This window comes from Antechinus flavipes, chromosome 1, assembly GCF_016432865.1.
Source record: "Antechinus flavipes isolate AdamAnt ecotype Samford, QLD, Australia chromosome 1, AdamAnt_v2, whole genome shotgun sequence".
Classification (NCBI taxonomy): domain Eukaryota; kingdom Metazoa; phylum Chordata; class Mammalia; order Dasyuromorphia; family Dasyuridae; genus Antechinus; species Antechinus flavipes.
In genome coordinates this window covers 646,174,892-646,189,136 of record NC_067398.1, presented here as the reverse complement: position 1 = coordinate 646,189,136, position 14,245 = coordinate 646,174,892, and the positions used below count along the sequence as shown (strand labels likewise).

General features: G+C 38.4%; 1 protein-coding gene across 1 annotated transcript in view; it reads left to right on the top strand.

Annotated features, from left to right (window-relative positions):
• Positions 1 to 14,245, top strand: part of ZC3H3 (zinc finger CCCH-type containing 3) — a 495,342-nt gene that overhangs the window by 398,496 nt on the left and 82,601 nt on the right. The window contains exon 9 of the mRNA XM_051971189.1: positions 13,321 to 13,452. Within this exon, the coding sequence (XP_051827149.1) occupies positions 13,321 to 13,452 (132 nt within the window). The remainder of the gene's footprint in view (positions 1 to 13,320; positions 13,453 to 14,245) is intronic.

Sequence of the window (14,245 nt, the reverse complement as noted above, 5' to 3'; positions counted from 1 at the left end):
CCTATTACATAAAAACAATCCTATTACATGACAATGCTGTTCTGTCATAAAAAGGAGGTTTAAAAGGAAATGGAATCATTTATGTCAGAGCAACAAACTTATTCTAACTGCAGAGATGTACATTTTCCTCCAAGAGCAGTAGAATGAACATTGACTCTATCATTAAAAGACTTGGAGTTGGAATCCCTAAGTCCCTTTCAGTCTCATTTTTCTCATTTGTAAAGTCAGAATACTGGGCTGTATGATCTCTTATCTTTCTTCAAGTCCTTGATTACATGACTTTCACCAGGATTCCTCAAAATGAGGAGAGGAGAGAAATATGGAAGTTGAGAGGCATGAAAATTAGGGGACGAGACTTGCCCCAGAAGCCAGAGCTAGGGCAGCAGGCACTAATCTTTACCCACAACCTTCTTATACTTCACAGAACCCCCTTCTTATTCATCCTTTATTCCTCTCCCTCCTGCTGTGGCTCAGAACCAGGGAGGACCACCAAGAATAGTGGTTAGGCCTAGTGAGTTGGACTTTTCCACTCTCTCCCTGACATTTTGCTCTGTCTTCCCTGAATCAAACAGACTCTTCCCAAATTCTACTGCTAGGCTGTGTGTCTCAAGCGTGAGGTCAAGAAGACAAGACATCCTTCCCTACATTTTGCCCTGCTCTAGTTGGGAGGGACCAGGATGAAGAACATTCATATAAAGGTTGGCGTGGAGGGCTTACCTTATCAGAGACTGAGGAAATGGTGGAGAGAATAGTGATTGATGTCCAGAGGTTTTGATATAAAAAGAAAAGAAAAAGAGGGAGAAAATTTCTTCAGTTTTCTCATGAGTTGCAATCTTCAGCTGACAGAAAAGGAAGGGGCAAGGGAGAAGGGAAAAGAAAGTTTTAACAGCTTTTATGGGGAATGAAAGATAGGGAACCAATTAGAAATAAAGATTGCCTGGTCCTGGGGACTCAGTTGAAGCTGGATACCATGAATTTATAGTATGTACTGTCAGCACACTTGTATGACTTCCTCCATTTCTATTCATTAGCATGTGAGCAGAAGAAGCATATGATGGAAGTAATCCAGGGCTAAGGTTTGGCAAGGATTAAGATGTGGTGGGACACTGGGGCAAAATCTCAAGAGTTGATGACAGTGTATAGTTTAATTAGTTTAACTCTCGAGGTGAAATTGGAAGGGTGAAAAATGAAGGAGAAGCAGAAAGACTTGAAAAAATGCTGAGGGAAAAGAATGAGTTAGGAGGAGAGCTATATAAGATTTTTTTGATTAAAGAATTGAAACAGTTGTAAATAATGGTGAGATTCAGAGTGTGAGTATTCTTATGGGTGACTGGGTTAATGTGAAGAATTAGATCATGATAGTTAAAAGGATTTAGAAATTGGAAGGTTGAGGAGTTTGAGAGAGATTCAACACAGATGTTGAAGTCCTTTAATATAAAAGGCAAGAAGTAAGATAGTGAACCAGATGCTCTACTCCTGACCTAGAGGACAATACACAGCAGCCACTATGATGTTAAAAACACTGGAGAGTTTTAATTGAATAAACTTCAAGGAATTCACATATTATATGTACAACCTTTTGTGTGTGTGTGTTTTGGTTTTTTTTGGGTTTTTTGCAAGGCAATTGGGACTAAATGAGTTGCCCAGGGTCATATTGCTAGTATTAAGTGTCTGAGATTGAATTTGAACTCAAGTCTTCCTGACTCCAGAATCAATACTCTATCCACTGAGCCATCTAACTGCTTCAATGAGTATTTAAAAAAATAAAATGAAAAGAACTATGATTTGCCTTCATTCTAATAGAAGGATTCAACATGTGTACAAATTGAAATGTGAAATATAATACATCACATACAAATGTGATGAGGCAAAGGAGAGCCTCCCTCAAAATATCTAAGAAAACTTGAGGAAAAAATCATTTTTGCTAAGAGTTGGGATCTGGAAAGAAAAGGAGCATTGAGTACAGAGTAAGTTACAGGATATAAGTGTGCACAGGTGCATGGAAGCTGGAGAAGGCAAGATGAATTTGGAAAGTATCTTGTTAGCTGGAACAAGAATATCTTGTGGAGATAAAGAGTAAAATAAAGATGAAGAAATAATTTGGAGCCAGCTTAAGCTGGGCCTGAAACATTAGGCAAAATAATTTCTTTTTTCTTATATACGGTAGAGAGCCATAAACAATTTTTGAGCAGGGAAATTATAATACCAGCTCTCTGAAATTTGAACGAATAATCTTGGCAACTGTGTGAGGGTAGGATTAGGAAGTGGGTAAAGTGTGTCCAGTAAACCACTTCAGAGATCTTGCAATAAGCTAGGTAAGATGTAATGAGGTCCTGACGGAGGATAACTGCATTGTGAGTGGAGCAGAGGGAGTAGGCACAAGAAGGTTTACAGCAGGTGAAATTGATAGGTCCTGACAGCAGAAGGAAGAGTGACAGAAGACTCTTCTGGTATAACTAATATCCAGTACAATTAGTTTGGCCAGGACAAACTAGAGGGTTTCCTGGCCCTTGTTTTCTTTACCTTGCTTCAAATGTGGCCCCATGTTCAGTTTGCCTGAAAGTTATTCGTTACATTCATGGTAGTTAAGGAGAATAGAATTATAGAATGTTAGAACTAAAAGAATTCTTTCTGAGCAAGAACCTGCCTTATAACAAGCCACATAAGTCGTAATTCAGCCTCAGCTTGAATAACTGTAATAAGGGAGAGATTACTGCCTCCAAACTCAGCCCATTCCACCTTTGAGACGGCTCTTAATTGTCAAGAAGTGTTTTCTTATATCAAGCTTAAATCTGCATTTATGCAACTTTCACCCACTAGTCTTTTGAGGCCAAGAAGAACAAATCTAATCCCTCTTAAACATAATAGTCCTTCAGAAACCTAAAGATAGCTATCATGTGATATGTAAAAAAAAAATATTTATTCAATTAAAAGATGGTTAGTGGCAGCTGTTGGATAGAGAGCTGGGTCTGGAGTTAGGAAATTCTTTGTTTTGTTTTGTTTTTTAACAAGGCAGTTGGGGTTAAGTCACACAGCTAGTACATGTTAAGTGTTGGAGGTCACATTTGAACCCAGGTCCACAGCCGGTGCTCTATCTACTGTGCTGTCTAGTTGCCCCCAGACAGGAAGTTCTGAGCTCCAATTCAGACTCAGGCATGGATAGCTGTCTATTTTGGGCAAGTCACTTAATTCTTGTCTGCCTCAGTTTCCTCAACTATAAAACAGGAATAATCCCAGCTATCTCCCAGTGTTGTTGTAAAGATGAAATGACATATTTGTAAGGCACCTGCCAAACTTTAAAGCACAATATAAATGCTGCTGCCATTGAGGTTTCCCTTAAATCTCCTCTTTTCTACACTAAATGTCTCTGATTTCATCAAATGAACCTTATATGGCTTAATCTGTAATTGTGTCACTGTCTTGAGCAGCTACTTTGTATATCCCTCAGTTTATATGTTTTCTACCTTTATAACAAACCCTCTTCTACTCAAACAGAGGCTACCCTCCACTTACTATCTACTGACTACTGGACCATTGCAATAGCCTTCTGCTTTCCTCGAGTCTCTCTCCATTCCAGTTTGCCTTCCACTCAGCTGTCAAAGGGATTTTTCTCATGTCGCTCTATTCTCATTAAACTCCAGTGGCTCCCTGTTACCTCCAGAATTAAATCAGAAATCCTGTTTGGCTTGATAGCCCTTTACAACCTGGCCCTTTTTTACCTTTCCAATTGTCTCATACTTTCCTTTTTGTATTCCAGCTACACTGCCCCACTTGCTATTCCTTATACATATCAGTCTATTTCCCCACTCTTTCTCTTGACTGTTCCCACATATCTAAAATGTTCTCCCTCTTCACCACTACTTCCTAGCTTCCACAGAAACTTAACACAAATTCTTCCTTCTATAAGAAGTCACTCCTAGTACCTACACTGCTAGTACTCTCCCTCTGAAATTACCTCCCATTTACACAGTATCTATCCTCTTTGTGTATAGTTATTTGCACATTGCCTCCCTAGGGCGGGAGCCATCTTATTGCCTTTTTAAAAAAAATAAAAATCCCAGTGCTTAACACAGCACCTGGCACATATAGTAAGTACTTAACAAGTGCTTGATGACTGATTAAAATGGGATACCCAGAACTGAACACAGTACTCCAAATGTGGTCTGAAGAAGACATCGAACAATGGTAAGTACGACATAATTAGCAACTATTATTATTACTAACGAGAATGAAAGTTCTCTCTAAGTGCTAAGTCCAACCGACTATTTTGTGTCATGCTAGCTCTTGAATTAGACCAGATGATTTCAAAAGAATCTTCCAATTCTAACAATTTACCACTCTATTAAAAATTTTTTTTCTTTATATTTTCTCCTGTTGCATGTAAAACAACATATTTTGGCAGGGGGCAGGGTATGCAAGTACCTTCATTTTTTACATATTGCTAGGTGAATCATGTTGGGAGAGAAAAATCAGAACAGAAGAAAAAAGACACACGAGGAAAAAAAAAACCAGAAAGAAAAAAAAAAAGTGAACAAAGCATGTGTTGATTTACATTCAGTTTCCATAGTTCTCTCTCTGGGTGTGGATGGCATTTTCCATCCCAAGTTTATTGGGACTGCTTTGGATCACTGAACTGCTGAGAAGAACTAAGTTTGTTATAGTTGATCATCTCACAGTCTTGCTATTGCTATGTACAGTTTGTTCTCGATTCTGTTTATTTCCTTCAGCATTAGTTCATGTAAATCTTTCCTGGCCTTTCTAAAATCAGCTTTTTCATCACTTTTTATTGAACAATAATATTACATTACTTTTATATACTATAACTTATTTAGTCATTCCACAATCTTGAGGGGAAAGTGAGGAGGTGCCCTTGCCCAGCTCTCCCTCACTTAAATCCAATTCACTTGAAAGTCATGGCATCCCCTCCTTGATGTCAGGGTTCTTTGAGAACAAAGAACAACAATCACCTCTATGGTAGCACCAGCTCAGTTTCCAGTTGTTTGCTACACAAAGAGCTACTACAAATATTTTTGTACATGTGGGTCCTTTTCCCTCTTTTATGATTTCCTTGGGATACAGACCCAGGAGTGGCACTGCTTATACCATGCTTTATTTATTTTTTTTATTGAGAACATTTTTATATCATTGCCTGCATTTTCCTCATATCCCATCCTCCAAAGAGACACCCAATATAACAAAAAATTGTTTTTAGAGGGAAAAAAAGAGGGAAAAAAATCAGCAAAAATCAATACATCAAAAAAATGCAAATATTTGCAATGTTAAAAGCAGAAAAGGGAATAAGTTTTTATATGCACCTACTATGTGCCAGAGACTCTGCTAAGTATTACAAATATTACAAATATTATTTTATTTGTAAGAATCCCACTTCTGCCAAAAAAAAAAAAAAGTAATCAGAAAGCAGGGAAAATTTATTTTCAAATCTCTTCTCAGTCCCATTTTTGTATTTCACAATATTCATAGTTTCTTTTGTGGTGCTTCTCATTTTCATGAATTTATTCATTGTTTATATTTTCTTGGTTCTGTTTCTTCACTTTATATCATTCAATCAGTGAACTTTTTATTAATCACCTTTTGTATGCCGGGCACTACTCTAAGCCCTGGGGATCCAAAAAGAGGCAAAAGTTAGTTCTGTCTTCAAAGAGCTGACCATCTAATGACAACCGAACAACAAGCCAACAAATGCTTACAAATAAATTATATGTAGAATAAATGGGAAATAATTAATAGGAGGAAGGCACTAAAATTAAAAAGTATTTGGAAAGCTATCTTGGAGAAGATGAGATTTTAGTTGAAACTTCCCTGAAACCAGGGAAGGCAGTAGGCAAAGATCAGTTGGGAGATCATTCCAGATATGAGAAATAGCCAGAGAAAATTTCCAGAGCCAAGACATCGAGTGATTTGTTCATGGAAGAGCAAGGAGGTCAGTGTTGGTAAAGTGAGGAGTACATGGGAATGAATAAGGTAGTAAAAGACTGGAAAAGTAGGAGAGGGCTAAGTTATGCAGGTCTTTGAATACCAAAGAGAGGATTTTGCATTTGATCCTGGAGATAATAGGGAGCCACTGAAGTTTATTGAATGAGGAAAAGGTGTGACATGATTAGACTTATGCTTTAATAAAAACACTTTGTAGCCACATAGAGGATGGATTGGAGTGGAGAGAGACTTCTGGCAAGCAGTGCTACCAACAGACTATTGTAGTCATCTGAGTATGAGATGGTGAGGGCCTATATTATTAGTGTGGTAGAATTGTAAGAAAGGAGAAAGATATGTATTTGAAAGATGTTGCAAAGATGAAATCAACAAGCCTTGGTAGCATAGCCATGAAGAATCAACGATAATTCTTAGGTTATAAGTCTGTGTGACTGAGAGAATGGTATTGCCCTCAATAATAATGGGGAAATTAGGAAGAGAGCTTAGGGAAAAGATGATGTTTGATTTTGGATATGCAAAGTTTAAGATGTACTGAACTTGAGATATCTAAAAAGCAGTTGGAAATGCAAGATTGGAAGTCAGCAGAGAGTTTAGGTTAGGATAGGTAGATTTGAGCATCATCAGCACAAAGATAGTGTTGAATCCATGGGAGCTGATGCGCTCACCAAATGGAGAAGAAAAGATAGCAGGAAAAAACACTGTGGGACACATGCAATTAGATGTGATCTGAAGGAGACTCCAACAAAGGAAATTGAGATGGAGCAAAAAAGACAAGAACTAGAAGCGAGAACCTGAAAGCAGAGTCTTAAAAAAAAAAAAAAAAAAGAATGATCAGTCCCAAAGTCTGTAAGGGAGTTGAGAAAAAGGAAGACTGAGAAAAGGTCATTGCATTTGGCATGTAGAAACCATTGGTAACTTTGAAGAAAGTAGATTAGAAACTAGATTGTAAAGGTTAAAGAAGTAAAGGAGAGAAAGTGGAGACACTTTTTATAGACAGCCTTTTCAAGAATTTCTCCACCAAGAGAGTAGAAGATATATAAGATAAAAGCACTTTTGGAAGGATCAAGGGAGGTGTTTTTTCAAAATGGTGGAGACATGGGGCATGTTTGTAGACAGTGGGGAATGAGCCAGTAGATAGGGAAAGACTGAAAACAAGTGATAGAATGGAGATGATAGAACAAACAATTAAATTAAAGGAGACTGGAAGGAATGGCAGCACTAGAGCAGATAAAATGATTTGCCTTAGTAAGGCGTAGAGAGCCACAGAAGAAATTGTGAACAAAAGCATCAGTAATAGGAGATGAGGAAGAAGGAAAAAGAAAGAGCTCATGGCAAGAGGCCTCAGTATTTTCTGTAAAATATGAGACAAGGTTCTCAAATGAGAACAGTAAGAGTAGGGAAGGATAGAGTAGCCATGGGAAATTTGAGGATAGGTGAGAAAAGTTTGATAGAATTATTAGTTCATGTAAGTCTTTCCTTGCCCCTCTCTATGTTAATATTTGTGGGGTTTTATAATAATGTTACATTCATGTGCCACATTTGTTAAGCCATTCCCCAATCTATGGACATCGACTCTGTTTCCAATTCTTTGTTACACTATACCATTCTTAAGGTGACCAAGAGTTGTTTCACTTTGTTGACTGCCATTTCACACTATTCATTCACTGTGAGTCTTAATTCCTTTTAAGGCCCTCAGTTTTGTTCTCATGGACTCTTTTAACTTCTCGCTTAACTTAATATGAGACTTCCCAGCCTGTTTGAGGTTTCTAATATTTAAAATCTCATGAGTTGCCACTTATCAGTCGTTACTAGTCACAGACTATTTAGTCATGTGTTTGATCCTGATGTACCTAGGAAAATTCCCTTTCAGTGCCACATCTATAATCTTTGGAGTTCAGTTATTTCTATCCAGATCAGCGTGACTTCCTGGCCTATCTCCCAACTGGATCTCTCTTTGGCTGAAGTAAGCAGGAGGCTAGAAAGACAGAGTGTCTTCTCTCCACTCCAAAACCAACCTCACACTGTCTAGATCAGTAAATGATCTATCAATAAAAGCAAGGCAGTTTTAGGACCAGTCCCTTTCTTCATGGATCTTACAATCTCATCCATGTCAAGGAAGAGACTAGATTTTGGGAATATGAGAAAAATTAATGATAGAACCAGTGCTAGGCTGAGAAGAGAGATTAAAGGAATACACCAGAAAAAAATGCATCCTTTTGGTAGGCCTGAGAGAGAGAGAGTATAGAGAGATGTATATTCTCACTGAGCCTCTTTGAAAAAGGAGAGCTGAAAAGGAGCCATCATGCTCATTGAGAATGTAGTATTTATTGCTCTGCTAAAATCAAATGCTGGCCCACTGTTCAAAACCATCATACCCTAAGGTACCAAGAATTATAGAAATTAGAGTTGAGTTATCCCCTTATACAACTCATTAATTTTCTAGAGCAGAAAATTGAAGCCCAAGAATGTTGACATGACATGCCCACAGTTACAAAGTTAGTACATCGAACAGTTGGAATTCAGATCCAATCTCTCTGACTCCCATGTACTTAAAAGTAATTGATAGTTGATGGACTCTTCCTGCCCCATATTAACACTTACAGGATACCTGGTGACTCCTCCCACCATCAGACTCACTTAGAAGTAACTAGAGTTAGACATTAATGTTTGAGAACAACTTGGAGGAGCGTGGTCTGCTGCTGTGATGGTTTGGGGTTGGGGGGATGGTCAGTGTGAATGGATGAACTCTCAGGGCAAGTTGGCATGAGACTAAGGCTTGGGCAGAGGCATGCTGGTGCTCCTGCCGCTGCCACTGCTGCGGCAACAGCTTTTCCCCTTGAGGAACTTGAAAAGAATCAGCATTTTTCTCCCTAATAGAGCTCGGAAACTCTGTTGTGAGCAATTTGGAAATTCACGTCGAGTTTCGGGTTCATTAGCTTGAGGCTCCCGAGCCTCTGCATATTCCAAGCTGTCTAATATGGCCGCCCCGCACCAGTGCCCTGAATTAATGTTATTGTTATTTGTGTGGACGTGGTGGGGTGCAAACAAGGTTAATTGAAATGAGAATGCAGTTTCCTCTTGATAATGGCCCCGGCTTGACAGCTAGGAGGAGTTTAGTTTGGTATAAGAGTTGCCTTTATTATCCCTTTTTATTAGAGCTAATTTGGGCTCTATATCAAAAACTACATTAAGGGAATTGTTTATGGTCATACCACTACCAACCCCACCATGGAAGCCCCCAACTCCCGGCCTCTCTCTCAATGGCTGCAGTTAAGAGACAATTAAAAATAAACTCTTGTATTTTAAATCACCCTTTGTTTCTTTGTGCTTCCCTCCTTTTCTCCCCCTGCTTTTTTTTCCCCATCTGTGTACATGTCTCTGATGCTGGTTTATTCTCTGCTGCCTCATTCTCTCTACCATTCCTCTCCTCCACACATACACACACACACACACACACACACACACACACACACACACACACACACACATCCCTTCTCTCTCATCTTACTCTCACTTTTCTCCTTCTTCCCCATTTTTTCTGCTGGCTGCTTATCTCATGTTCTTGCTAACTCCTCCTCTGTTTCTCTTATCTTCTTGATCCTGAACTGTCTTCCTGTCTGCATTGGGCTCTTGCTGACTTCCCTTTTGACTCCCTCTGGTTCACTCACTCCCTTATCCTCTGAATCCCATCTCATTTACTGGCTGTCTCACACTGTTACTCACGCCCTTGTTTTTCTTATTTTCACACTCCTCATTTGATTGCACACTCTCTCACACCTCTTCTCATTTTCTTGCTTGCTCTTTCACTCATTCTGTAGCTCTTGCTCTTGCTTTCTGTCTCATGCTCTGCTCTCATTTCTATTTCTCCTTTTCTTGCTGCCTTACTGTCTGCCTTGCTCTTTCATGTCTTCTTTTTATCTCTCTTCATCCAGGAATCACTTAGTTTTCCCTCAAACACTCTTTTTGTTTTCTCTTCTTTTGTTATCCCCTCTTTTTCTTTCATATACTGTCACTGTCTCTTTCACAGCTCTCTTTGGTTCATTCCCTTCCTCTTTTACTCTCAATACCTCCAACTTACCAATCACCTAGTCAAATGAAGCCATAGCTGAAAACCAAGATCAGGCTGGAAAGTCTTGTGCTCTACTGTGATAAGGCGGTCCTTGGAGACCATGATTGTATCCAGGCAATTCCAAGGAAGTGAGTTCTTCTTTTAGATGCCAACTCGTGGAGTCCCCTTCTTCTTCCTAATAGCAAATTTAAGGGCAAATCAGCATCTCTGTACCCCAGTGAGCAGCCACTCAAGCAGCAAGCCAAAGTCTTCTATTTATAACTGACTGACTAGTTAGGTTTTTAAGTTATTGTATGACAACTAATGATAATTTGAGTGAAATATAGGAAATCTCGTATAAGCTAGTAATTTTTCTTTAATTATATTAGCTGGCTAAAGAGAAGAATGGGTGATGTCCAGTGAATCCATGATGATGATAAGTTCTTTCCATTTTTTTTCTTACCTAGTGGCTACATCTGGAAATAGCCTTTTCTATCCCCTAACTATTCGAACATCAGAGCTTCTTATAGTAAAAACCCCTAACCCCCAAACACAATTATTCTTCATCTCTACTCTCAGCCTTCCCAGATTTTCTTGTCTATAATAATCTAGTATACTAGGTCTTCCACAGTCCACTTCATCTTTATATGATGTCAATGTTTTTCATGAACTATATATTCCAGATAAACTGGGTAACCTTCCATGTCCCATTCTTATTATATTCACCCTTATCTTCATGACTTTGCTCACACCATCCAATATACTTAATAATTGACTACCTACTTGCATTTCTTAAAATCTCTCCCTTCCTTCAGAGCTCAAGACAGATGTCACCTTCATAAAGCTTTCTCTGTCCTCCCCTCATTTACATTATCTTTCCCCCTTCACATTTCTGCTTATATGTTCCTGGATCTCTCTGTTGTATTGTAATTGTTTCTATACATGCCTTTACTCTGTAAGCTTCTTGAGAGCAAGATCTGTTTTATATTCATTTTTGTATTCTTCATAATGCACATAGGACCCTGCTTAATAGAATTCTGTTGTTGTTGAATGGATGATTACCCCCAATAAAATAATACAGCAAATGCAGGCAGGACCAGACTGCAACATTCCGAGTTTCTCAGTCCATTGAACATTGGAAGGGTTCAAAAAATGTCCTCTTTCCTCAGATTTCAATTATTTCATGCCACTTAGTTTTAGAATGAATCTTCCACCTATTCTCTAACTACTGACCTCCTCCAAGACATGATTGTTTTATTCTTTTCTATTTCTGTGTGTTCTGCCTAAGAGATCCATTACCATGACTTTTACTATCACCTCCTGGATCCTTCTCCTTGGTTCCCTTGATCAGCTATAGCATTGCTATTAATATCTTATTCTCTCAAGCTAGGATTCTCACAGTCATGATTGACTCTTTTCTTTCTCCTCTGTAACTAATCATACGCTAGCTTCAATGATCTTCCTTCAGAATTATCTTTTCATGTATCCCTTTTATTCCCTTAGTCACCACCTTATATATTTAGACTATTGCAATAGTCTCCTAACCCACTTCTGGATTGCCAGTCTATTTCCTTCTAATATACATTTTTCCAGAGCCTTCTTCCTAAAACAGACGATGCTACCACACCATCCATATCCATTGCTAAATACTTTTCAGTGTTTTCTCATTGCATTTACAAGTCTAAATTCCTCTGCCTATATTTCTAGGTCCCTATCATCTGCCCCTATCCTATCTCTCTAGATTTATCTTTTCCTTTTTCTTTGAGCTTAATAAATCTTAGAGTCAAACAGAATATTAAAACACAGATGGATAGAGCTGGAATTATAATAATATTAACTAGCAGTTATATGGAACAGCTGGTAGTGCAGTGGATAAAGCACTGGACCTGGAGTCAGCAAGAATCAGTTTTCTGAGTTCAAATCTGCCCACAGACAACAACTGTGTAAACCTGAGCAAATCATTTAACCCTATATCTTTTCCAGGAAAACCCTAGACTCAGAGTTAGACACAATTGAAAAACAACTAAACAAAAATATTTATATAACACTTTAAGGTTTACAAAATTCTTTATATAGCTTATCTCATTCGATCCTCACAACAATCCGATGAGATAAATACTTCTATTATCCTTATTTTACAGAATAATCACTTGACTGGTCACACAGCTAGTGTTTTGAGGCAGAATTTGAACTCAGATTTCTGTCACCAAGTTCATTGCGCCATCTAGTGGTTTTGAACATTATACCTTGGATTATGATGTATGTACTAAAAGGGACTTTAGACCTTAACACAGTAGAATGTCAGATAGGAAAGACTTTAATACATAAAACATAAGAATTGAAAGAGAACTTAGACTATGTAAGTTGATACCAGGAGGGATTTTAGTATGTACTCAGCCTTCCATTTCTACAGTTGAGGAAACCGAAGGCCCAGAGTGGTAGGAGAAGTGTTCACCTTGTCGTGGAGCAAGTTGGTAACTGAATCAGAAAAAAGAACTAAAACTTCTTTGGCTTTTCTTTGTCCCAGTACTTGCCATATAATAAGCAATTAATAAGTGCTTGTTGATTGAGTGCTAATCTACAGAAACACACACACACTCCTGATTTTGCTTAATTTGTTTCTCTTCTAATGCCTAATTCTTTCTTGTTGTCTATCCAGATTTTGCCCCCCTCATTTTTTTTAAGGTTGTTCCTCCTTACTCATGTTGAGCTAGAATCTACCCACTTTCCTCACCACTATCCCCCATTATTTTCCAGCCTGATTTCTAATTCTACCTTCCAGAGCCAACAGAATGGGTCTTCTTGAAGCTCTATCTTGAAGATAATAATAAAGTCTTCCATAAATCTTTACTTCTCTAGGCTTTTAATTCACTTAATTCATCCACGTGTGCCTTGCTCTCTAGTCCTCTAGCTTCATCCTGGTCACTTCTTCTAAACATATTCCGCTTTTCAACATTTTTCCTAAAATATGTCACCAAGATCTGAACATTATTCCAGATAAGTCTAGACCAGAGCAGAGACTGTGTCTTCTTTCTTGTCTCCACCACAATGCGTGTGTTTGTTTGTGTGTGTGTGTGTGTGTGTGTATGTCGTTCCACACATATATTTCTATGCAAGCAAATGTCTCTCTAAATGTCTATCTTTGAAAGTAGTGTGTGCCTTTTTTTGTCTATGACTCCCTGAATATGCCCTCTGTCTCCTTTTATGGATGTATCTGTGATTGTATATAGGTCTCTGGTTTGTCTTGCTTTGTTGTCTGTGTGTATGAGTGGAAAGAGCTCCCACTAACCTGTCATCCAGTCTGCTCTCTCTTTTTACAGATGCCTGTGTGTTCCTACTTCCTAAAGGGGATCTGCAATAATAGCAACTGCCCATACAGCCACGTGTATGTGTCAAAGAAGGCAGAGGTCTGCGTGGACTTCCTCAAAGGCTACTGCCCCATGGGAGAAAAGGTAACCCGCCTAACATCCAGTGTGACACATTATGCTGTGCTGTGCTCTCTCTTGCATACTGGTCTCTCTTAGTCATTAAGGAATTTCCCTTGGACTATGACCTTCTGAAGAGTAAGTCTTTGGGTTGAAAACAGTGTACCTTGCTTTATGCTTCACAAAATTGTTTCAGACTGAGGCTTGCATTGGCATTTTTAGTTCTATTTGCATTACTCATGGCCCAGAAAAAAAAAAAAAAAAAAAGGAAAAGTTTCAAAGTTGTTTATTTACTTATTTAGAGTATGTTATTATTTTGTTATTTAGAAATATATAAGTATGAAGGAGAACCAGTGAATATAAATTCTCTTCCAAGTCATTTACAATCTCACATATCTACACACGTACACATACACACAGTACCTAAAAGTAACACCCCATTTCCACACACACACAATAGCACTGTGCCAGGTTCTCCTGGACCGCTGTCTCATTTTTTTTTTTTTTTTGTATCATATTTATTTGTGTATGTTACTGATATATTACAATACTGCCCGCTTCTTGAGGGCATTATGTCATGTTTCTTGTTTGTCTCCCTATCATTACTAAGCATAGGCTCTGCATAATAAATATTAAGTTAAATTGAGCCACAGTAAACCCCCTAGCTGATTTTAGAGCCTGAGAAATTCAAGATTAGAGATCTGGCTTAGGCTTCTTGCAGGCTGAAACTTTCAGATATAGGCCCTTTAGAGAATAAGGGTGTGACTAGGTGCTCCAGATCTTTTTGGTCTTGGGGAGCCCTCAGCTGTTACTTCTTCCC